The sequence below is a fragment of the Ictalurus punctatus genome, chromosome 1, assembly GCF_001660625.3.
Source record: "Ictalurus punctatus breed USDA103 chromosome 1, Coco_2.0, whole genome shotgun sequence".
NCBI lineage: Eukaryota > Metazoa > Chordata > Actinopteri > Siluriformes > Ictaluridae > Ictalurus > Ictalurus punctatus.
The window spans coordinates 22423009-22449283 of NC_030416.2; the positions used below are offsets into that span (position 1 = coordinate 22423009).

The window sequence follows — 26275 nt, forward strand, 5'->3', positions numbered from 1 at the left end:
TTGTGTTGGCTTTTAAATGAGTTTAATGCTTGTACCAATATCTAATTCCTGGTTGGAAATTAATTAATTATTAGTTATGCTTCACAAAGGAGATAAAACTCCCTGCATGCAAAATTAACGTTTTATGTGATATAGTGGAGTATAGTTGATGGTAGTACTAAAACTTAGTGTTAAATTATAAAAATTGATTTAAAAAATGCAATAATGGGACCATTCATTATTCTTATGCTTAGTCTATGTTTATTGTAAGTTTAAACAAAGTGGTTGCTCAGTGGTTAAGACATTGGACTTCTGATTGGAAGGTCATATGGTCAAATACCATCACTGCCAAGCTACCACTGCTGGGTCCTTGAGCAAGGCCCTTCACCCTCAACTGTTTTGTTGTATAAATAAGAGCATCTGCCAAATACCATAAATGTAAATGTAAATCCAGACCCAATATGTCTGGAACTGTTTGGGTAAAGCATAGTACCTCAATTTCCCAAAGGCCTTTAACACTATAGCGCTCTAGTATTATGTCCCCTCTTTCAGATCTTAATCTGAACGAGGGGACATAACACAATCTTAAGAAGTAATCTACATTACTAGTCACTTGTTGACTAATGTTTTTTTTTTTTGGGCATGCATGCTTGCTAAAAAAATTGCAGCTAACAATTCATTTAACAATTAAAAATAAAACTACCTTGCATGATTAAACTAGTAGACAATCACATCCGTATCCCAAATGATAAGTCGCTTGATTTAGTTTAATAATAATTTTACTATAATCTAGACCAAAACATTCAGCTGTACCTACTGGTTTTGGAACAGTATGTTTCCTTTTAAATCCCAATTACCAATTGCTGGGACTGCACTAAAATTAGGTCTGGGTTTTGTAATATTTCAGTTCAAGGCATTTATATTATACACAAAGTTTCTTTCAGTTGTAGCAAGGGCAAAATCTGTATTTTGCCTTCCTGTGATAACTGGAATGGGAGATTTAATGAGATTATGATATCCCCACTTCAAAATGTTGCTTTAAAGTACCTTACATCTTTGTACTTTTGCTGGTTTCTCTGTGTCACACTGAGTTTAACTAAGAATACACACCAGCACCAAGCTTTCAGACACTTCCTGTGTGAGTGGATCATTTTCTTCCTATTTCTCATACTGAGCATGTGGTTTAGGCACAGTTGAATTCAAAAGTGTCAGGTGCAAGAGTTTGTTTGTTTCATTTTGCTTTAGTTCACCATGACAACATTAGTCTAATGCTGCATTCACTACCAGAAGAGTACTGTTCGTGGTGTAGTGTTTACTGTAATTAGTTGAACATTGTTTATTTTCATGGAAAATAATTAATTTGCCCAAGGTAATAATATAAAACATTTTAATTCACCTCCATAACATAAATACTTGTAGATACCCAATGAGTTCAAATCCATGTATCAAATATCATCAATTCCTTTGATTTCTTCCAAAAACCCTTGCAGTTTATTTATAGCTTATGGCTTCAGTTTTTTTGTTTTGTTTTTTCTTATCACAAAATTTTAAAATAGCAAGACTAAGGTTGGCATTAGGCAAATACAAAATGACTGCAATTAGGCCTGCTATTCCTCAACATCCAGGTCATTTGCTCTTGTTTGTAAATTGAAAACTAAAAAGAAAGGGGGAGTGCACTGTTTTGAAACAATTAGGTACATTTGATGTTAATTAAAAAAATTACAGTAGATAAGCATTCTGTAGATTAAAAAAACATAAAGGACAGAAGAACTTAAAAAATTTAATGATCACATTGTCATTTAGAATAAATTGTATTAATACATACATTAAAGGAGCTATTCATTTATCATTTTATTCTGTGACTTGTATTCTTTTCATTAATGTAATTGTAGGCTACCTTTGATTCCACGACAGATTTATATGTGTCCTAATGCTTTAAGAAGCAAATGTCATTTTAGATTTCAGATGTTTCCATATAAATCCCTAAATATATCATTTTCTTTCGGAAATGTTAACTGTATCAACAGTCTTTCTTTTCCTTTCGTTTCCATTGGAGGGCAGTGTTGTATTAAATGATAATATTTACACGTCAGAATCGCATAACTTTTTATATACACCAGATTAATTGTGTCACAGCATCTGTAATAATTATATTTTCTTTTCCTCTGCTCAAATCTAAATATTTCAGTTGTCCATCAGACTCAGGGTTTCATGGTCCATCAAACTGTCAATAATTTTAATCGACTATGAAATAATGCATAAACTCGTACATAAAACATGAAGCTGTTATTGATAATGATGCCATTTATGTGACAAACACATGGGTGAGTGTGTTTTTATAAATTTATTGTTTGTTTGTTTGTTTCCCCGACTTGTCTACTAGGTTATCAAGTTATTTGTCATTGTTATTCTTGATCAAGCTTTACTTACTTACTTACTAACTTACTTTGTTTGCTTGGTTGTTTGTTCGTTCGTTCGTTCGTTTGTTTGTTTGTTTTAAAATGGCACCTAGAACTGAGAATCGAGAGCCATATGGTATGAGGCTAGTAATCATATAATAATAATAATAGTAGTAACAATAATAATAATAATAATAATAATAATAATAATAATAATAATAATAATAATAATAATCGTCTCTCTCTCTCTCTCTCTCTCTCTCTCTCTCTGTGTGTGTGTGTGTGTGTGTGTATGTATATATATATATATATATATATATATATATATATATATATATATATATATATATATATATAATATTTATTTTTATTTTTTACATTTTGTTTTAGATATAACAATCAGTATTAATGTTGTATAAAACAGTAGCTTAAATGCGCATTTGGTTTAGGCGTGTTCAGATAATATATAATATATATTATATTATATATTATATGATATTATAAATATCCTCCAGTATGATATGAAGATTGTTATCCTGACGGAAAGTAGCGTTTAGGTAGCTAACGGTGGACACTGCGTGGGGGCGTCGTTTCCTTTGCAAAGCATTGTGGGTATTGATGTGCAGTGCATTAACACAAAGAATAGAAATCTATACTATTAGAACTACAACTACCAAAGTGTATGTCAGATGATTTCCGGTCCCTTTAAAAAAAAAGTTTCAATGGGGTGGAAAAAAAATGAGTGCCAAAGAAGTGTCCGTGTTTGCACCGCTTGAAAATTAGTCGGCAAAAGAACAGGGCAAAACGCATCGAGTACACCGTAGTGCGAGGTAAGAAATGATCGTTTTTATCAAGAAAACTGATTAGCAATATTGTCCGTGTTGAAGAAAAGACAGATAGAATCGAAACTTTGTGCAAAGAAGAAGAATAAAGATGCTCCGAGCGCTCGCGCCTCTTACAATGAAACTTGCAGCGCGTGATTTGAGAGCTTTGTGGAATAGCGGCTGTGTGCAGTGCACGCGCTTATTCTTCTTCTTCTGCTGCTGCTGCTGCTGCATCTCGGCAGCGCTTTTCTGTCTCCCTGCACATGAAAAACTGGTAGGCCGATGGGCTTTACTTTTTACTGTTGAATCGCGACCTACAAACTTACAAAAGCGTACGCTTTAAATGTTACAATGGGACAGTAGCAATGCTATAGACACTTTCCTCTTCATCCAGTCAGCCCCTAAATAAATAATCACCATCTGGCTTTTATCATTTTCTATCAGTCAGTGTGCTCATTTTCTATCAATCATGGTGAAGTGTTGGACAAACGTGTTGTAAATGATGGAGGGGAGAATTGAGGGAAAGGTGATGGATGGGTGATGGGCTATATAAGCTTCTTTTGTGGAACCAACGCCTCCTTTTTTTTTAAAATAACTATTATGAGAGACGTGTGTGTGTGTGTGTGTGTGTGTGTGTGTGTGTGAGAGAGAGAGAGAGAGAGAGAGAGAGAGAGAGAGAGATATGAAGAGACTGAGAGGGAGACCGATATGAAGCCGTTAGTGGCAGTGTGCATTATAGCAACAATAACTAATAATAATAGTAATAATAATAATAATACATATAATAAATATAAATACAAATCTCAGTCATGAGCGCAGTAGGAGCTGTATTGAAACCGACACACACACGGTTTGTTAGTCTATCACATCGCGGTTAAAAGAGAGGGCAGTTTGTGGGTAACATAAGACAGCTATATAATCAATACTGCCAAGCGAACTAATTGATCACTCCTGTCAGTGTGTGTAAGTGTGAGGATCTGTCTCTGATGCACGGAATTAATCTTTCCTTGTGAGCAGTTCATCATCTGGTTTGCTCACACTAAACCAATGGTGTCTAAGCTGCTGTATGTACAGTACTGCCATGATATGTCAAGGTTTTAGGCTGCTGTAGCTTTCATTGTAGGTGGAGTAATATTTTGCATGGGGGTCATATATGGGTTTGTTTGAGCTCTTGCATTAAAATGCTTTACCTGATTCAAGGGTAGGCTGAAGGACACATGATTAATTCTAACATCGCTGCTTAGATTACATTAAGGAGCATGGAACATGACCTACTCCTGTTTCAGCATCTTGTTATATGGCTATATATCTTCTGTGATATTCTCTAAATAAAGATGTTCAGTCTATGTAATGTTAAAATGTAGCTTTTTTAGAAGCCATCTGTGATAACCATCAAATTAAGGTACCAAACTATACTTTTCCTTGTTGCTGAGGTGCTGCCATTTAGAGTGTATCTTTAGAATGAATCTTTTTTTTACATTTAGAAATGGTTTGAGATACAAAATTGGAGCAGGGGACATTTGCCTTGCACCTCCAGGGTTGGGGGTTTGGTTCTCGCCTCCCGCCTCTGCTCTGTATGTATGGAGTTAGCATGTTCTCCCCGTTCTTCAGGGGTTTCCTCCAGGTACTCCAGTTTCCTCCCCAAGTCCAAAGGCATGCGTTGTAGGCTGACTGGCATTTCTGGTAGAGGCTCCAGGCTTCCCGTGACCCTGTGTAGGATAAGCGGTACAGAAAATGAACGTATGGATGGACATAATTGGACCTTACGGACCACTGATATACCTTTTTAAAGCTTTACTCTAAATTCTAATTAAAGGTACATGACCTGGGCATTCCCAGCGGAAAGATACACACTAAAGGTACAAAAGACATGCCCTTGGTGTTACCATTCCAGTGTCAAGGAAAAGTACAGTGAAGTATCTTTATTTCTGAGAGTGTTTTAAGTTTTTAAGTATTTGTGTTCATATGTAATTATTGTCCCAATTTAAAACCTGCTGCTTATTGAAGTGTAAACTCCTCTGAAATTAGTTTTTCCCGCTTTGTTTTAGTTCTTCATGTCTCTGCCGAGTAAACCTCTTTTGTGCACAGACTGATCCTGTGCTATGAACTGAAAGACAAACAATTCAAAAAGCAAAAGATTAGATTCTTATTAGCTTTTTCCTAAGACTGGGACTTATTAGACCATGCCATAGGTCAATTATTGCTTACTGTGCCTGCGACCCAGTTTTCATGATCTACTGTTTAATCCTGCCTTGGATATAATCTCAGTATGGAGATCAAACTGCAAGACATGTAGTGATCTGAAATATATAAGAGATGTATAAAGTATTTAAATATTGTATAATAATAAACATTATAACAATTGCACAGTCAGGGAGAGGTGTGACAGCACCAAATACTGTAAGTGCAGAGCAAAGATATCACTCTTTTTAATATACCCAGTGTAATAAATGTTCAGGTGGAAGCTACCATCAGATGAGTCTCACAGGCTGTTACAGTGCTGTAAGCTAAAAACCTTTACTTGCACAAACAAATCCAAGAAGATGTAATGTATACAAACTGTTCAGCTGGCAAAATTACTTAGTAACTGAAATCAAAGCCTTAGAAGTTATATAACAGTCCTAAGGACTGGTGCACTTGGTTTGTTTAGGTGTAAACCCGTAATGGAGAAGGGTTTACCATGTAGTACTCTTACTGTCAATTGTCTGTTCAGTGTAACAGCTGGAGATTTATGCAAGTTGTTAATTTCTAACTGTGTCTGAGGTGATTTATATGTTGGACAGCTAAAGTTAAAACACCATGAATTACTGCCAGGCTGTGGTGTTTTAAAGCTGTATATTGGAAACCTTGCTTTATATCACCAAAAGTGGTACTGCATTAAAAGAGTAAAATGGCAACTATTTGACAAAGTCAGCTTGTGCTTAACTTTAGCTGCTTCATGGCATGTTGTAAACAGTGTATGGCTTTAACCGTATTGACTGTGGGGCTGAAGCCCTCCTTTAGGCTCATGTCTCTCAGGACTGAGTCAGCTATATGATCTTGCACATGAAGAGTCTGGAGGATTAAAGTTTAGAGAGAACAGTGAGAGAGCAGCCTTTTGGACTCCTTGTAAAGTGGGCCATCAGTCCCTGTGGTGAGCCGAGCTTTTCTGGGACAAGCACGGCTATGACGTTACAGGCGGCCCGGAATTGGAGCGAATGCTGTCGTCCTCTCATTCTAGATCGGGACTAGGATGCGTAGGTGCTCATGATCTGGGCTAAGATCACTGTGCCAGAAGGAGATCAAACAGGCTGCTGATCTTTCTCCACAGCTCCCATGTAGACACTTGTCTGACTGGATCTAGCCATTGGTATAGGCCAGCATCTGAAGCAGCGTCTGTGAGTATGAGCACGTTGGGTCAGGTTTGAGTTGTTCTCTTCTTTGGCAAGAGAATGTGAAATTGAAACGTATTGAAACTCCTTGAGTGAGCATACAGGATTTCTGATTATTGAACTCCTAATTTCTACCCAAATCTGAACCTGTGGGCAAGCTGTTAAATCACAAGTTGGGATGCTATTTAAATGTTAAGGGCTTGATACACTTATTCCCATTACAAAACTCAATTCTTGCATCCCATGAAAGATGTCAATTGCTTCAAATTTGTCAGTAATGTCTAATATCTGTCCTGCATTTTCCTGTTCCCCATTTCCTTTTGTGTTGATTGTGGTAGGCGAAAGGAGCATTTTGTGGTACTGCAACCTGATCATCAGTAAACCTACATTTATGTGTGTTAAGCTATTATTAGTCGTTCAAATTGTAGCCCTGTTTTCATTTGCACAAAGCAATGTGGCAGAAGAGCCTTTTAACAGTAATAAGGCATGTTTGTTTGGTTTACCATCACATGATGCTGTTAGATGCAGTGCCACTTTTTCCCTCTTAGTGTTTAATAGATGGATGATCCACTGGGGCATCGTTTTTCACACTTGTATTCTGACTTCATTTCTTTGTGTCATTACTTTGTTCTAGGACCTAATAGCTTGCCAATATTAACCATCATGCATTATTTACTAGCTGACGGGATACTATTTTAAATATTTCTGATGAAGACCCTCAGGAAAAAAACTTCTTGATTAACGTAGCTGAATGGAATTATATCTACTACTGCAATTTGTCAAGTATAATTGCTAAGCTGCTGCTGTGTTAAACCAGTGATAACACAAAATGTCAAAACAGATAACTAAAAAAAGTCCTCAGGAAAGGTCATGCACTGACACATTCTCATCTTAATCTGCAGCAAATAAACCAGAGTTGTCGATGTTGGTTCCTGCAATAAAAGAGCACATTCTTTTTATATATTTTCTTCCTGCTACACAGGTTCCCCGTTTAATTTACAGTACATCAGAGCTTTGTTCCCTAAGGGGCTTCTTTTTAACAGCCTCATCTCAACTGGTGCATGGCGGTTCGTCAGGAGTTAACGCTCAATCAGGAACTAGGCCAGTTACATCCCATTTTCACACTTCCCATCCTGAGGTGTGTGTGTGTGTGTGTGTTAGCCCTAATCACACCACATATGCACATCTGTGTTTAAAGCACTGCATTTAAACTCCACTTAAAAATAAGAGAATTATTCATCATAGATCATTTACACTCATGATATAGTCATGTCTATATATATATATATATATATATATATATATATATATATATATACACACACACATACATGAACTGCCAGGACACACACACATGTTATATATATATATATATATATATATATATATATATATATATATATATATATATATATATATATATATATATATATATATATATAAACATATGTGTGTGTGTGTGTGTCCTGGCAGTTCATGTTTGCACACGTCACACACACACAAACCCGCATGCTTTGTTTTTAAAAAGGAAGTCACCTGTACGCTCTTCCATATCGCAGTGTGTGATTCACCACAGTTTATATGCCATACACTAAGAAGTGTGAGAACTAAAGCAGATTTACAGTAACTGGAAAAACTGACTTCTGGGTTCTTATAGGACGCTGATACCTCACCATCTCTGTTCCACTGACTCCATGTTTCATTTCGGCAGCCATTGTGCTCTCCACAGACTGAAGTTATGCAACAGCAAGCAAGTATTCGACTCAGTCTTGTAGTTACTGCATCTTTGCAACAATTTACATTTCAAAATACATTATTCTCGATGGGATTCAGCTGAATGGAATAAAAACACAAAAAACAAGTCTGAAGGAAAAAATTAACTTTGGAATTAATTTTAGGATTCACTTTATTTATCGGTTCTTAAAAAAGATCTGCAATAGTACATGAAATTTTGAGATTTTTACTCGTATCGAAAGGTAAATGCATTTTGATAAATTTATCTGAATAAAGACAGTCTCATTTAAAAAAAAAGTCATGATAACGAATGGTAGCTAGAGCATAGTCAAATAATCTGACCTCAAATGTCAGTTTGATTAGAAAGGATTGCTGTGTTTGGGATAAGAATTTATTGTTAGCATGAGCTTCTTTGAGGCAGAAGGGCGTGTACACAGCCTCACTTTTTATAGACTGCATCCACATCTGTAACTAAATATTGTCAAGCTTAAACATTTTCTCCAACAGCCAGTGGCCAGCCTTATACTGCCAGAGTATTGCTTTGTCAGTGTTGCAAAAATGTCAGTCCTGGTAATGTACCAAGCGCAGATCTACTTTCCATGTGGTGAATCAAATGAAGCAGTTCATTAAATGCTTTGAGAAATAGGAGGGTGAGCCTGGAAGCCCTAAAGCAAGAGAAAATCTAAACTGAAATGTATAGCTTTAGCCTGTGTCACAGACTGCTGCCATTTGAATCATGAATTGATAATCACCTGAGTACACGGCTAAGAGTTCGTCTTTCTATTTCTGCATCGGTGATCTCATTTTATTGTATATACATATTGCATATGTAACTTAACACTGTATGAGTCAATGTGCTCCTTTTTATTGGTATATTGTTTATGATGAGTGCAAGAGAGTATTAGGACAGGCTGTCTTTTCATATAAAGCTTCCCAGTACATCATCTAGCAGGATAGCCACTTAATTGTAAATCGTTGTGTACAGAGCACACACAATCACCATACTGCAGCTCAAAAAACAAGCATGTGAAACTCTACACCATTGTCCAAACCAAATGGCACATCAGCTGCTTCACCTAGACATAGATAAATTGCTTGGTGTTTTTGTAGACCCTATATGGCCATAAAAATTGTCTGTCCCTTTTAACTTGATGGGGTTTTTTGATGTGCATTGACAGAACATGCAATTTCCAAGGAAGTCTTGGAATCCTACAGTTGTAGGATTATTTTGGTTGCTGAAACCTCAAAAATGTGAAGCTGGTGAGGCTTACTGTCAAGTTCTTGCAAACCTCAGCCTTCTTAACCCTAGCATTAACTCTGTTTGTGTCAGCTGTGTGCTTGAATCGTTAACATATGCTAAACTTAATGTTCAGCCATTGATTTAAAATATTGTATCGTATTAGAAAATCATTATTTCTCTTGTTTCCTCTCAGTCTGTATATACAGATGCACTATATGTAATGTTACACTGGTGGACTTACATTTACTGTACACATTACTTTAAAGCACACCAGCATCCCCAGCATACTCTACCAGCTTTTTATGTACATATACATATAGGACCTGTGTTCTTTTTCTGAGCTTAATTTTCCCTGAAAAATGGGCCTACAAACAGGACTAAAATTAAGCTTGCAGTCTTTTTCCCATTACCATTTTTGTTACAGTGTGTTGGATCTGCAGGTCAGACTCCTATAGCTAGTCAGTTACAGTGGCATTGCAAAGCACTTGTCATGTTTAAAATGTTAAAATGTGTATTAAATTTGAACCAGTTTAGTGATTTTGTTTTGTTGGTGCCTTACATTGATCATACATGGAGAGATTTTTTTTCCAGCCTCTTGTTCTGTTGCTGCGATATGGCATGAAAGGGAAGCTGGCCTGTTCTGCCTCACTCCGATCGATCGCTCTGTCTCTGGAGATGTTCATTAGCATTTCTCACTTTCCCTTCATCACTCTCTCTTCCACTTTCTGTCTTTCTCCCTGTATCGCAGATCTCTCTCATCGTCTCTCTCTATCTCCTCAATGTTCTCCTCTCTGCCTCATCCATCCACTTATTCCACATCTTGTCTTGCTCTCAGTCCATTACAGTCTGATAAACCTGATCAACTTGAGCCTTTTACGCCTTAACATTTTCTTCAATGAATCATGCTGTGATTCCTTAAGAAAATTATTTTTAAGCCCTTAGTATCACATTATAGGCTTTAACTTTACCAGCCATGTAACCCTGAGTTTAAATATAATATAGGAAAAGAGTGCCATTTGAAGCCATTTCAAATATTACTGAAAAGTGCCAGATTCTCCTGGCACTCTGGTAAGTAATATAACCAAAATTATTCAGAAATGGTCAGGACCCAGTGAGATTAGAAGCTTGTTATCGATGACTCTCTTTACTCTGATACTGTGTCTATGTTTAAGTGCTTATCTGTTCCTGCTAATTTAAACCTCCCCTTTCTGACCTGTACAGATTCAGCAGAAGCGAGCCCATGTACCGTATCTGCTGCTCTGAGACCTGTGAACTGGACACACTGAGAACAAACACCCCCTTACAAGGCCAATGACCTTCTACACAGTGCGTTTCCAGTGTTAGCTGTCAGTGTTCAGACTTTGTGGGCGACAACCACTCTTTTAATATTAGTCACATAAAGTTTGCACTTGAAGCCTGAAATATTGAATATTCTGCATAAATGCAGTATGACGAAATGATTGAAAGTAGCATTTGGGAGAGGTTTGCTAAACTCTTCTATTATAAAAGCATTCAGGTGCACAGCTATGGCTGAGTGCAAATGTTTGCATCCCCTATGATTTCTGGGTGAAAACATGTACCTCCATTTTACAGTTTATCGGCAAGAAAAAAAATCCAGCATATTAAAATGTAATTGCGGGTGTATCCTGCACCAACAAGACAATTTAAAACAACATAAACAGAAATCAACAGATTCCAAAAGCAAGTTTTACTGTTGAAATGTTCGGATGTATTGTTTTGTAGGTATAATAGAAATGTTTTTTGCTGCATTTTACTAGAGTAGCTATTAAAGGTTTGAAAGAAAGTGTGTGTGCTCTGTCATAATGGCCTTATTAATGACTATTGTGATGCATATTATGTGTTGTATAAATGACAAATGTGATCTCATGGAGAATTTTATCACTGATTATATAATGTGTCAAAGAAGGAATGAAGCTGTTTTAATCATCTTTGTTCATTTGCATCCATAGGATCGACTCAGTGATTTGTGTCAGATTCTGTGATGGAAGATCATGGTGAGTGAGTGATTGTTTCACAGAGCACATACTTGTTTGTATTGTTTTTCTATGCTGCTGTTAAGGGTTATGGTGAGCTGTTTCACATGTTTCATCTCGATGTTTAAATAAATGTCATCAAGACAGCATTTACGTCATTGGATATATTGGGCTATTGGGTTATTCATGGAATCAACATCATTTAGCATCAGTTAACATCATTGCATTATCAACATCTAGATCTATGTTTGGCTTGCATCTCACGCACATATGCAACTATCCAGCTGAAAAATGATAGGCACATAGCACCTTTATAATACTAATATCATGATTTTGTCCTTGTTACTGGTATGGACGACTATTGGGCCAGTTTGGTTTTGAGTATCAGCATCACTGAAACACCTGGATAACTCTTTTCTCAAGTTCACCATGGTCATGTGTCCACTTCATCACACAGTTGAGTGTAGCACGTTTTCCAGGTCACAGCAGCAGGTTCTGGGCTCGGGCAGAACTAACCAGTGGGCTATGCATGTTTGGATCAGTGCCCCAGTGTAGACGCTGTAACTAGGACACAGAAATAGGACTGCAGCCCGCTTTATCATCACTAGAGCTCATTCGGTTTTGTTTTGTTTTGGGATGGTGCCTGTGTTGCCAGTGTATTCTGAACGTGTTAGAGCTCTTTTCAAGGAAGATTCAATTCACTTTTATTCATACCGCTACCCCTCTGTCCGGCTCCCTGAGGTTTCAGTGTGCAATTTTATGTTGTTGTGGTTTAATGGTTTGGGAATTTCATAGCTGCTCTGAGAGAAAATATTATTAGGGTTTGCCTCTGAATTTTATGGCTGTGAAATGTTTACCTAAGGCCTTTGTGTAAGAATGAAAGTTTAAATGTTTTATTTATCCCATGAAATTATATATTTTGAATATTGATTGATTGTGTATAGTCACAGGAAATACTTGGTTTGCTTAGTTTAAAATGTTACCATAAAGAACATTTTGTAAACAATTAGTAAATTACTATGTCAAATACTAAATTAATAAAAAAAAAAAAAAAATACCTGTATCCTAATGGTTTGGGTTTGTTGTCAGTGATTTATTTATTTTTAATTCATTTACATTCTGGCAACTTTAATAAAATATCTGCTCAGCACTGTATTTTGGGCAGTGCAGGATCTCTAAACGTGAGGGAAAAAACGTTAACCACAAATATCCAAGTACTCAGGACAAAAGGGCCCCTCCATATTTACCAGTCATGCTACTTGTAAGTTCAGAAAGCTTGGCCTCTAGCAGTATCATTCTGTTCTTTAAGCCTAGGTAGTGTTTTTTAGTAGCTCTGGAGGCAATGTTAAGTGGAGGAGCTGTATATGTCAAAAATGAGCGTTTTGAAACAACTAGCCACATCTGACTTCTGTCAGAGTCTCAGACATAACCTTCCATAATCATTAAAGTTCCCCTGTGGTGAGAACCACACATTTAGTCTATATGTGAATGTCTATATTCACAGCCTCTTGGAAGAGTTATCACTGTGGTCTAGAATGAAAGTGCCACAGTAAACATGCACCGGCATTTTTGCTTCCTCTGTAGTTTGGCTGGATTACTGATTCACCCCTTTTTTCCTTATTCATCTTCCCAGTTCTCTTGACTATGTTCCTCCTCATGTGTGTCATTGCTACAGTCTGATTATGTCAAATGGCCTTCCCCCATTTCCATTGTTAGCTCTGTCTAACCTCTACTGGGTGTCAGCTGTGCAAGTTGGGATGAATTTTAGAATGTGTGGCTTATTAAACAGGGAAGTATTGCACTACTTGACTGCTAAGTATGTGTTTTGGCTTCTCTGCCACTTCTTAGTTTGTCTCTGTCTCGGGCATGTGAGATACGGTGGGTGCACTTCCAATGCTGTAATGAGCCAGTCATTTAAGTGCATTTATCAAATCACTGAATTACTGAGGCATATAGACCGAATGAGACATATTACTTATGCTATGTTTAATATATCTTAACCTAGTTACTGAGGCAATTCTGCAAAAAGGTGACCTCTGTAAATTATGTGGTTAGAGAAATAATAAATGGAGGAAATGAAGCTTTGCATGGGAAGTATGTGAGCGTCATTCATAAATGTGGCACAAGTACACTCATTTTCCTCTAATGCACTGTGCTGGATAAGCTGCATGCTTGGAATTCCAATGCATGGCCACTAAAGGGTTTGCTCCCTGTTCCCTCTAGGGGGCACAACTCTGTTTTCTTGTACTTCAATGAAAATATTTTGGGGATAAAGCAGGAGCTGGATGTGAAACAGATAAATCACAACTATAAATATTTTTCTTGTCAGGGGTTGGAATGTCCTGCACAAAAAATATTCACTTTCTTAGTAATTGTTTTGTTGAAGGAGGATTAAGGGAAAAGAAAGCGCCATATTCAAACTGAAGCACTTTGCATTTTTAAAATTATTGTCCTGTAGCAAAGTACACAGGTACAGTCATTTTTTAGCACTGCCTCTGTATGACTGAGTGACATTCCATTCTTCATATTGTTAACCATATTGTTCTAATTAAGTATCTTTTTGTCATGTACAAGAGCAACCTCTTAATCTCTTCCTTATACACACACACACACACACACACACACACACACACACACACACACACACACACACACTCTGACCCTGGCTCCCTGGAATGATAGGTATCCATCTGCAGTTGTGCTAACTTACAGGCTTAAGTCAGGGAGGCAGAGGGACGGTCAGTGTAAAGGAAAGGGGTGGGGAGTTGCAGAGGGAGGAGTGCAGAATTCCAGAAGGGAAGAAGGGAGGGAATGTTGGTGAAAGAGACACAGAACAGAAGGGAGCGCTCTGTAACGATCACTGGGTAGAAGAAAGAAGTGGCAGTAAGAAGGCCTTCTGAAGTGGAGATCCTAGGCAAGTCAAGAATTGAGCAGGTGGGACTCTTGTTGCTCAGTACAGAGTGGCCTTTTCTAGGTCACAGCTGAAAGCGTAGGCCCTTAGGGCCAAGAGTATGGGACAGAGCTTCTCTCTGGAGATTGCATCTCAGGACACCAGCACACACACCGGTGAGTCATATGTATACACACCACAGACATTATCTGAGGTTTAGATACATAACTGTAGATTCACCATCTACAGGAGGCCGATGTATTCGCAATGAGTAAAACCGCTCCGAACAAGGCTTGGGTTAACTGAAACGTGATGTAACGCTAGTGACTCTAAATCTGTCTGTCCATATTGAAGTCATATGGATCAGGTGACTGTTGAAAATTTGTTATGGGAGAAAATTGTCTTCAGCAACAAGGATCACTTTCACATACATGAGGTGTAATTTAACAAAAATTATTTGTAGTTTCCTTCAAAATATTCCAAAATATTCCTAAATCCTTTTTTTTTTTCAAAATCTTTGCTTATGTTTTATCTGCTTCTGTTTCTCACGTAAGCAGGGACTGTGCAGATTGTGGTTATTTTCAAAGTACCTTTTAGATTGTGTGTTTGGCAAGTGACTGATCTTAATATATGGATCTCTTCACTGTTCAGTAACATTATTATTGGTGGTAGTAGTAGTAGTGTAGTAGTATGCTTGTTTGTTTATCTGTTCCTTTGCTTGATACCACCAATGTTTAAAGTTGATGGTCTGTCTTACATATTCTTAGAAAGTCAGTGAGTGATTCATGTGTACAGTGTAATCCCTTGCATAATCCACACTGACATTCTTAACTACTTTTTTTTTTTTTTTTAAAGGTTAAAGTTGCCATGCTTCTGTCAGACAGGCATGTTTTCTATCTCATTCCTGAATGGTATCAAGCTGTCAATTTTAGGTTACAATAGTAGGCTGTTTCGGTTTTCTATGTGCTTAGAGAACATTTCTGTATACCATTTATAAACATCCCTTCAGTACTGCTGCAGCATTTTAGTTGTACCACTGATGGTTCTATATTGTTAGTTTTGTCCAAACTTGGGACATTTTCAGGTCAATAATTTAGGATCATTCTGGAGCAAAGTGTTATAGCATGTGTGGTTTACAACACATTGCTGCCTAACATACTTGGAAGCTTTCAAAAAAATGTTCTCTGCATCCTGCTAACATCGTGTTAGATGAGTTTACAGACTGTGATGCGGTCTTCTCCACCACCATATTTATGTAGAAATTGAATTCTCAATATCCTTTGGCCTGTTTTCTAAATGTATCGAGATGGAGATGTCAATAATGGAAACATCTTAGGGTTTTCTGCATACAGGAATCATTCAGATGCCAAGTTCTGCTTGGCCAAAATGACCAGCCAAACGGCACGGCCAAGTTTCATCTCACAATACAGGCTCCTTTGTTTGGTCAGCGGACTCTCCTAAGGTTTGCCCTTGTTGATGCTGGATTTACTTACGGCTACTTCTAATGCAAAATGTCGCCTTTCGTAGAGTTGTGCTGAACCTTTCTGTAAAGTCATACTACAGAAGTGACCACTGACTTAGCTCTGTGTTAATTGTTCTCACAATCACTTGGCTAATTTCTACAGTAAATGGCAACACTTCCTGACAATGCGATCATGTCAGTGTTTTGTATGGATGTGTTTTGTGAGTGCTGTTACAGTACTGGTTGGAGGAATGGGTGTTGAGTGAGAGGACTGCAGGAGGAGTGTGTTGTTCCTCACAGGTTTTCCCAACAGACTAGCTTAACTTGCTTAACTACACAAACTGCTCCAGGCATCATACTTTCCTCTAAATCACTGACGGCTATGGTCTCTGTGTTCGCTTAGTATACACCCCTGATTCTCTCTGCCCTGGAGCTGTATGTGCATCCATGCAATACACATTTAGATTTGCATTTAGATATATGAAACATTCTACATGCACTGTACTAAACCTACTGATGCTTTTTGCTTTGTAGATGTCTGTCTTTTGACAACATCCAACATGGACAACTCCACAACATGGTCTAAATGCTATATTATCATTATATTGTTACTCATTGCCTTGACAGCATTTTTAAGCATTTTGAGGAAGGCCTAAAGACCTTTTTTTGTTGTTGTTATTATTATTATTATTATTTAAATTAAATTACTGGATGCCATGATTCTTCATACCTCCACAAAAATATTAAACCGTAATGTTTGGGATTAGGATGCTCACAGCCCACAATCAAAAATATTTTCATCTGTTTAAGCAGCTGTACTGTACATGGCAAATGCCAGCAGTGTGCTGGTTATAAATAAATGACGAGTGACGCAGCAATTACACAGTGGTCGTGCTGTTTTAGCATGGCAGTGGTTTTTTTTTTTTTTCTTTGTCTTTTTTTTTTTCTTCTTTTTTTTGGGTGATTGTGTTAAGCCCTTGCTGTGTTTAAAAACAGAATTTGTGTCAATGCTATTTGTAGGACACAAAACCTCATATAGTGAAGAAAAGTAGGATTTCATTAAGCAGCATTATATTCTCATCCTGAGTTGATGGGGAAATGTGACCTGCTTCATCCCTCTATACTGGACAGTGAGATTCTGATGTGTTTTGATAAAATGAGTTACTGCAGCTTTTCAAGACGAACACTGATTTCATGCTCGGAAATATTTTCTAGCCAGACTGGATGTTATTTTGTACGGTTCTGTTTAAAGCTGGATTGCTGCTGAGCAGTGCCTGAAAATCTGTTGTTTTCACTACAGCCACAGCCTCCTTTTCTGAATGTCCTATCGACTATTGAATCATTATTTAAATCTTGTCAAATGACACAAAAAGCTTCAAAGGTTTTATGTTTATGCTTTAATATAAGTATAATCAGTTTAATATAAATCATATGAAAGAGTTTAACGTTTTTATTATTTATTTATTTTAATAATACACACATACTCAAGCAAATTCAAGTGCTTTCTAAAGTCATAAATAAAATGTTTAATATTTCAGATTCCATATGTTGTGGTTATAATCACAGATTGTGCTCATTTTTATTTATTTATTTTTTTTTAACCTGATTTCTATACGCACATTTATGTAACCTGTACTGTGTATATAGCTGCAAACTTGGTCATGGAGTTTTGGGAAAATGGCTGCTAATGTCCTCAGAGCCCATTAGCATGGATGTGCACAGATTACATTACTCATTGGTGGGTGCGTGTTGTTTTTGCTCATCTATTTTACTGTTTTCCATTTCATGCTGGTTTGGCGAGTGAGTGGGGGTCATCTATATGTGCCCCCACCCACCTGCCTCTTTCAGGATCAGGGTGGAGTGTCATTTCCTCCTTCTGTTTCCCAGGCTTCCCTCCCTTTCTGAGTCCACTCAGACTCTCCCAGCTATTATCACACAGCCCTATAGCGCAGGATGTGAAGTCGGCTCACACCTCGCCCCTCAAATGGACACTTTTATCAACAAGCTGTTCCATCTGAATCTAGGTCTGCCTGATCTGCTTTCGCCTGCACACTCCGATCTGAGCTGTGAGCAATTCTGAGTCCATTAAGGTCCATTATCCATAAGCAGGGAGCTTGGACAGCTCAGCTTCGTGTTCAATACTTCCAGACGATCTGCTTAATGACTCAGCCAACTGCCTGGTCAAACTGCATACTGCAGCATTCGGTTGTTCCTTTTTCAGAGATGAAAGGACCAGGAATCCATTCCGCCTCGTTCTCTCTGCTTTGTGATGGATGGCTGGTCAGTGGCTACTTTGACTCAGCACTGTAACTGTCTCATATTTGGATGGCTGCCTGTGTAGACTTGGAATATATTGTACTGGAGGATGAGTTCAGTGTGAGAGACTGCTTGTGTCATTATTGCTGCTTTAACAGCGTGATGTGGATATTGAGCATGAGTTCCTCTAGATTTCTCTCACACTTTCCCTTTCGTATGAGGATCTGGAGCTCCAGATTTAAAATAAACAACCTCTGCCAAGTCTGTTTGGTCTTTTAGAGGATTATAGTTGGTCTCAACTCAAGGACCATTTAAGCAGCTTCTCACACTTCTGCTGTTTTGCAAAGGCTCTTCTAGAAGAGAAACACGTTGAATTTTCCTTAACTCCTCATGGCCTGCTGCTTCCACACTCTTCAACATGGCAGCTGGAGCCCAGGTAGTTCTGCTTTCTAACTCTTCAGTGCTGATTCATACTGCTTGTGAAGCATTGTTGGTGTCATTTAGAAAGTGCTGTTTGATTCTGGGAAGCCAAATGGCATGGGGGCAATACTACTTTCCAGCTGTAGATTTCATTACAGGAAGATAGGGCAGCCATAGGGCAGCCAGTTTTATATTGGCCATTAGGAATGTATGCATGGCTCTGAGGGAAATGCTGGAAATAGCACTTATAGAAGATTAAAAGGACTGGTCTACTTGTGTTTCTTGGAGCATACTTACATCTCCTGTCCTGACAGCTAGTCTCTACCCAGATATTTTTTATTATATGTATCATTTTATTCATTTACCAGGAAATGTTTAATTTATTTTATTTCTTTTTTTTTAGCAACCGCACACCCCATTAAAATTGTACATGCTTGGTGAAGGTGGCAGAGTTATCCTTTATAATTTCGCCTTCCCAGTCACCAAGCCTTAACCCTGCTGACCTGTTCTGGGAGGAGTCCGATTGAAATGTTTCAAAGAGGTGACCAACTGGCTTTGCGAACTCCTGAGATCTCCTCCTAGAGACAAAACCTCATACAAACTAATAAAAATGCTGATTTATCAAGATTTTAAAAAGTTGATTATCTCCAAGCTTATGACGGTGTGTTTGTCATGATGCTCACCCCTACTTCCTGATCGTGTTTCATGTGTTGCTGTGTTTAGAGAGACCTGGATGTTTGCATTTAATGAACATTTCGTCACTGGGGTGGATCATGTGCCTGCCATGTTGTGGGAACGTCTGGGAAGAACTGAAGCACTGTCGCCAGGACATCCTGTGTTTTCTGGGTTGGATGTTAAAAGACTGCTAATGCTAATATTAAATAATAAATATTTTGTTGATATGACATGACAACCATATATGCTTGCTGAAGTCCTATTCCAAATGCATGCAGTTCTCTTCTAAGAAGGCTTTCCATGAAGATTTGCTCATTCAGCCACAAGAGCATTAGTAAGGTCAGGCACTGATGTCAGGCAAGGAGGCCTGGTCTGCAGATGTATTCCAGTTCATTCCTAATGATGTTCAGAGGGGTTGAGGTCAGGGTTCTGTTCAGGCCACTTTAGTTCTTCCACACCAACCTTGGTTAACCATGTCTTCATGGAGCTCGCTTTGTGCACAGGGGCATTGTCTTGCTGATAAAGTGCCTTAGTTCCAGTGAAGGGGAAATTGTAATGCTATAACATAGAAAGACATTCCATACAATCTTGTGCCTCCAACATTGTGGCAAAAGTTTGGGATAGGCCCACATATGGGGGTCATGGTCAGGTGTCCACATACTTTTGGATATATAGTGCATCATGATTTGGCCTGTGTTTCTGGCAAAAAAAAAAGTGTTTGCGTCATTAATGCAAAAGCTAAAGATGTAAATGTCAGATACCAAACATTGATTTACTGGTAACATACTTTGGGTTGATCACATAATCATGAACTGAGTAGGTATATGCAGTGCAGCCAGTGTTAATCTGTTCTTTCTCTTTGTGAGTTAACTACAATAGAACATACTTTTATAAGTGTCAGAAGTATGGTGTATGTCTTTAATCCAGTCAGTTGTGAAGTTCATAAATACTCAATGCAGAATGGTTGAATGGTACAGCTAATAGATGTGTGGGAACCTGTTGACAGTCCTATCAGTGAGAGGAATGTGAGTTCTTGGAGTAGTGAAGTGGCAGCCACTGGTGAAATGACTGAGGCTCTGTGCAGGGGTCTGTTTGCCTCCAACTACAGCTGCCAGGAAACACTGCTGTGTTTAAACAACAACCATGTTTAAAACACTGCCTTGGAGTTTAAAACAGCCCTTCTGACAAGCATCATCAACTTTGAAATTTACTGAAGTGGTGGGGGGGGGTGGGGGGGGGGGCGGGGGGGGTGTGTGTGTGGTGGTGAGGGGGGGGGGGGTTTTGGGGCGGGGTGTGTGTGTGTGTGGTGGTGGGGGGGGGGGTTAATGGGTGTGTGTGTGTGTGTATGGGGTGGTTGTGGGGGGGGCTATGGGTGTGTGTTGGGGGGAAATCCAATGGATACAATTGGATATAACAAGTATATGAATATCTGACTGTTTTTGACCTTGTAGAGATATTTGGCTAGTCCCCATGAGTAAAACCTTTTATTAATTTGTTTGTTTGTTTGTTTAATTTTTCAAAAACAGCTTTTACTTTTATAACCCTAAAATAGGCAAAAAGTTTCCCTTTGGTTACTGAGGTTAGATACGATAGGGTTAGATTTAGTTGAAGGCATAGTATTAATAATTATGTTAATGAAAGGTCCTCACAAGGAAAGTACGACTTTGTGTATGTGTGTTTGCACTCAGTGCTCATTGACCATTTTCTATTCCTGTACATTTGTATGTGTGCTGCTGTGATTGATATTATGCTCACACTTAATCTGACCATGTTTCATCCAGTTATTGAAATTCTGACATATTTTGCTGAATTGGTCATTAGAGTCTTCATTTTACCATCTTCACCTGTTTGGTCACCTTCTTTCCAGATAATGAAAGCAGCCACCAGCACAATAGCACAGGGAGTGAAGGGGGTGATAGCACTCCTCCCCCCAAACGCAAGGGAAAGTTCTCTACGCTGGGCAAGATCTTCAAACCGTGGAGATGGAGGAAGAAGAAAAGCAGTGAGAAGTTTCAGGAAACTTCAGAAGGTGCTTAGTCGGTGCTTATCGCCTTTATAAGCTTTTGGACCACATGTGGTTTTCTGTCTGTTACCTTGAAGAAATGAAAGAAACCTTTTGCTGAGATGATACCATCATCACTGTTATTAATGTTTTTAGATGGTTATTAACATCTGGCAAGATAATTGTCTGAATCTTGTTTTTCATATTGCATGAGGCTTATTTTTGTGATCATAAAACAAACACCATAATCCACTGAATTCAGTTAGTACTTGGGTGAAAGTAGGCCATTTATAAATAAGTCTCACAATGAGTGAGAACAGGAAAATCCTGCCTATATCCAACCAAATTGGACAAAAGTTACGCTTTTGTCTGTACAAATATAGAGCCGGCAGTCACTGCTGCTTGAGTTTACTTGCTACGTTTTCATGGACAGCAGTAATCTAATTATTGACCTTATTCTGAATAAGACAATATTGTGATTAAGGTGTTTACATGAGTTGCTTTTAGAATATTCCTTTCACGTTCCTGTTTTACATGTTATAGGACATAGTTCGATTAACGGCACACGTCATTATGTCCCCACGCCGTCTGACGTCCCTCCAGAATTTCACGTATCACCATACAGTTCGTCTTCGTTATGGTACCATATACAGTTTCGGGTGTTTCATTTTTAATTTTACGAAAGCTTCAAGTGCAGTTAATTATTTGTCATGCTATACGTGCAAATAGACGACTGTTTGAAGCCGTGGGCTGCGTCCCAAATGACATATTTGCCCACTATATAGTAGCCGAAATACGTGCATCTCGCCTACTATATAGAAGGTAAGTACGTTTTCGATGCAGCCATGCTCTCTTGTTTGCTGTCAAACGGTTGAGCACACAAAATGCCATGAAAACTCCCACACGATGTAAATAGTGTGATTAAGATTTGTACATGTCTGTAATACACGTCGATAATGCAACTTAAACTGGAATACTCCACATGTGTTCATTCGATTTGTGTTTACTTCTGAGTATGGCTTTAGTCGGATTAAGGTCGACAATAATCGCTGTTTACATGCTAGTTTCTTAACCAGAGTATCGTCGTAATCGGGTTAATATCGGATTATTGTTGTCCATGTAAACGTGCTGAATGAGATTAACGTATCACTGAGTTAACACATCACTGTGTGTTGTAGGGTATTGTTTAATTAGATGGGCTTGTGTGTGCTGCATTTTTCCCAATAGTTTTGGAAAGAAAGATGTCAATGAGAAGACCACGGGAGGAGCTGATAGAGCAGGGAGTTCTGAAGGAGCTTCCTGAGAATGGTAGCCTCTCTCTCTGTGTGTGTGTGTGTGTGTGTGTGTGTGTGTGTGTGTGTGTGTGTGTGTGTGTGTGTGTTAAAGGATTGATATTGAGTATATTGATGAGTCAACATAATTAGTGGTGTCTCTGTATGTCAGTGCGTGAACTATACATACACATCATGATATCTCTCCTTTACTGTCTGACCGTCTCATTCAGAGAGGGACACAGAAACAATTCAGGAAGGTGGTGACAGTCACTGGTCTGTTATGTGGTCTCTAGGACACAGTAGAAATTCAGCAGTTCCTGAGACAGATGAAGCAAAAAGGTTTAATTTGACAGGTGTTTGAAGGTCTAACTTCATATTCCGAGGAGAGAAATGACATATTGTTTGTCTTCAGCTGAGTAAAAGTGGAGCAAATTATGCCCTGCAGCAAAAAGCTTTGAAAGTCATGCACTCACTGCTGTGGAGGCCCATTTATCTAGAGGTTGTTCAAATCACACACAAAACAACAGACAACCTGTTCTTGTTAATTCTCTCCTGCTTATTTGTATCTTCAAAAGCATCCTCTGGTTTTCTCCAATATGATTTAAAAACATGTGTATGTACATGTTTGTGTGTGTGTATGTATGTGTGTGTGTGTGTGTGTGTGTGTGTGTGTGTATGTATATGTATATGTATATGTATATATATATATATATATATATATATATATATATATATATATAATATATGCATACGCATACATACAAAACCCCAATTTCATAAAATTTGGGACGATGTGTAAAATGTGAATAAAAACAGAATGCAATAGTTTCAAATCTCATAAGCCCATGTGTTATTCACAATAGAACATAGAAATCATATTAAATGTTTAAACTGAGAAAATGTACCATTTTAAGAAAAAAAAAGTCATTTTGAATTTGATGGCTGGAGCACGTCTCAGAAAATTTGGGACAGGGCAACAAAAGGCTGGAAATTTTAATTTATTTATTTATTTATTAACTTTTAGCTAAATTTCCATGTATTCTCATCATTTATTGTTGCAGAGGCAGATGAGGCGCATAGATCCAAGCCCCCATATGTGAAGAATGGCCACACACTGCCTGTAGGAGGCACCAGTGGAAGTGGAAGTAGGGGTATCGAGCCTGTTCGGCCTACGTCTGACTTGCAATTCAGGGTCAATCCGGAGCGCAGGGGTCGTGACCTCTCTGATGCAGAGCGACGGGCGGTGACTAGCCAGGAGGAGGGTTGGAGAGGTGGACGGGCAGCAGTAGATGAGTGGAAACCAAACATGGGCTGGCTGGGAGAGGAAATTAAGCATGGAGGCAGAATCCACCCAGACACAGAGAGAAAGCCCGGTCTGATCAAAGCCCCATCAGAGGATGGAAGACGAACTCGCCCTGAGGCCGATTGGAAGCCCAGCCTCCCCCGTCACTCATCCGCTGAGGAGGGCAGAGGAAGGAGAGGTGAGACATGTCAACTTTCTTTCTTCCTCTAACTCTTTGACGACTTCTCTGCAATTGCTCGCCAGTGTTTCCTCCTCTTCTCACTTCTCCTGGCCATGCTGAAGTGGAGAGTGGTTCTGCTCCCTTGGGTCCTGCTCTAGCTAAGATTCTTATTTAGGAACAAGCAGAGGAATAGCTCAGCTTTGTTCTCTCTCTTCCTTATAAATATGCTGCTGTCAGTCCAATTCTTTTGAATGAACACCAACAGATTGTGAGGGTAAATTTGCATTTTACCAGCACTAATGGTCTGTAATTTTCCAATGAAAACATTCTGCATAACTGATGCTCAAACCATTTTTGGCTTTAAAATAATAAGTATTACAAAAAAGCTGCCATATTTCTTGATGGTTTGTTTTTCCTCCTTTTAGATTCATGGTACTAATATTAATAAATGAATTTGAATGACACGGATATGCTTCAGCAATTACTGGGTAGCTATTAGCAAGAAAATGGTAGACTGCTGTTCGTGTGTGATGTACAGATAACGTTTTTTTTTTTATTTTTTTTTATTATTATTTATTTATTTATTTATTTTTTTAACATAGCAATTAGGTGACTGGTAGTTAGGATATATATATTTTTTTAAAAACAACTGGATTTTCCAGGTGCTGCAATTTAAGAATATTTTAATTACCCAAGATTTATTTCTGCATATGCTGATCCAATATCTGCAGTGGGTGTTTTTTAAAATATTATTATGAAAAATGAATTAAAATTCCTATTTATATATGCACCAAGAATAGCAAACAATTAAAATGAAAACGTTTCACTGTTTTCATTTTAATTCATTTTCATTTCGAAATGAATAAAAGCAACGTACACAGACCCAAAAAGCGGAGCAGTGCTTTCATTTGACTACATATGCTTTTCTGCTGCCTGTGTCTTGTGATAAATTGGCTGTAAATAACCCGGCATTTAAAACGCCAGCTTTGAAGAATAAAGGGAGAATAACGTGGAAATGGGCGATATAGAGAGACAGAGAGGTAATTATGGCAGCCTGTTTATCTCCCATAGCAGTCGATGAGCTGATTAAGAAACATACAATACAAGTAGCATGGGAATAATGATACAACTCGTAACACAGCTCTAATAGCCTGATAAGATAGATAAGAGAAACTCTTCAGTGTATGTGTGTGTTTAATGCTGAAGACTATTACTTTGATTTATTTTAGGAAAATATTTAACATTAATATACAACAGTAATGAACAAGTCTACTAGGATAGTGGTTAGTGCATAGTGGTTCTTTCTCTGTGAGGGTCATCAGGTCATTTTAAATATCTAATAGTAATGAGTCTTAACCACTTCTCTGAAGTACAGCTATTAGAAATATTTTTCATTGTATTCCTCTCAGAATCAGACAGCAGTCACTATGTTCCCGACCCCGATGCTCTGAGGGACACCCTGCGAGAACCGCTGCCCCCAAAGCAGTCTGTCATCTCCCCCAAATGGCTGATGAGCTCCACCACAGAGTCTGGCACTGAGGCCTTGCCCCACACACCCGTCCACAACCCTGCAACCTCATTCCCCTCCTCCTCTGTCTCCTCCAACTCTCCGTCCTCCTCTATCTCCAGCGTAGCCACAAAGACCCTGCGGACTGCCTCATCTGCTGTGGCCAGCGTGCCCCTCACTTCCTCCAACAACCAGTCCTCCACCCAAGGACCAGTGCCAACACAGCCTACTAGGCAGCCCCCACTCCCTCCACCCAAACCAGTCAACCGCACCACCAATGCTGCCATGCTGGGTGAGTGCTTACTCCTTCTTCCTGCTTTTCTCACACCAGCCCAAAAAGCAGATGTTACACGCTTTCATTCTTGTTGTTTAGGAGTGTCAGAATAAGAAACACATTTATCTTTGTCTCGGCATGTTCAAGGTTTATTTTTATGTGTAGGAAAGCATTTTAAGTGAGTCTCAAGAACATTTCTTCCTTGGCATCCTTCTCCTCGTGTGCAGCATTATGTCTAATGACTCCAGGCTTGGCAGGCAGCTGTATGCTGCAGTGTTGCAGTAGTTGTTGTTTTTGTTTGTTACTATGTTGGATAAGTGTTTTCCTCTGTTATGGGGTATGCTGATCATTTTAGTCTGAGTCTATTATGTTAAATAAGTACTGAAACTCAAAGTTCCATGTATAATCTGTACATCATTTGTATGTAGTGTGCAACTTGTATAATGGAACTGTTGAGAGTTCATCACATGCGTGTGCCTTTTGATAATTTTGTGCACTTGTATCAGCATTG

General features: G+C 38.5%; 1 protein-coding gene across 11 annotated transcripts in view; it reads left to right on the forward strand.

The window, feature by feature from the left end:
• Window positions 1-3084: 3084 nt before the first annotated feature.
• The window catches only part of phactr4b (phosphatase and actin regulator 4b), a 30845-nt gene continuing 7654 nt past the window's right edge, over window positions 3085-26275 (forward strand). For 3 of the 11 annotated variants that reach the window (XR_008397025.1, XR_008397024.1, XM_017476289.3), the window contains exons 1-5: window positions 14329-14607; window positions 21112-21273; window positions 22474-22554; window positions 23582-24001; window positions 25393-25782. Coding sequence is in view for 9 of the 11 variants with exons in the window: in XM_017476289.3 (XP_017331778.1) it covers window positions 14553-14607; window positions 21112-21273; window positions 22474-22554; window positions 23582-24001; window positions 25393-25782 (1108 nt within the window). In the remaining 2 variants the exon portion in view is untranslated. Of the gene's footprint in view, window positions 3209-10768; window positions 10894-11517; window positions 11563-14327; window positions 14608-17427; window positions 18586-21111; window positions 21274-22473; window positions 22555-23581; window positions 24002-25392; window positions 25783-26275 lie in introns of those variants that run through there. The other 8 variants (XM_017476327.3, XM_017476306.3, XM_017476336.3 and 5 more) reach the window with 8 other exon arrangements.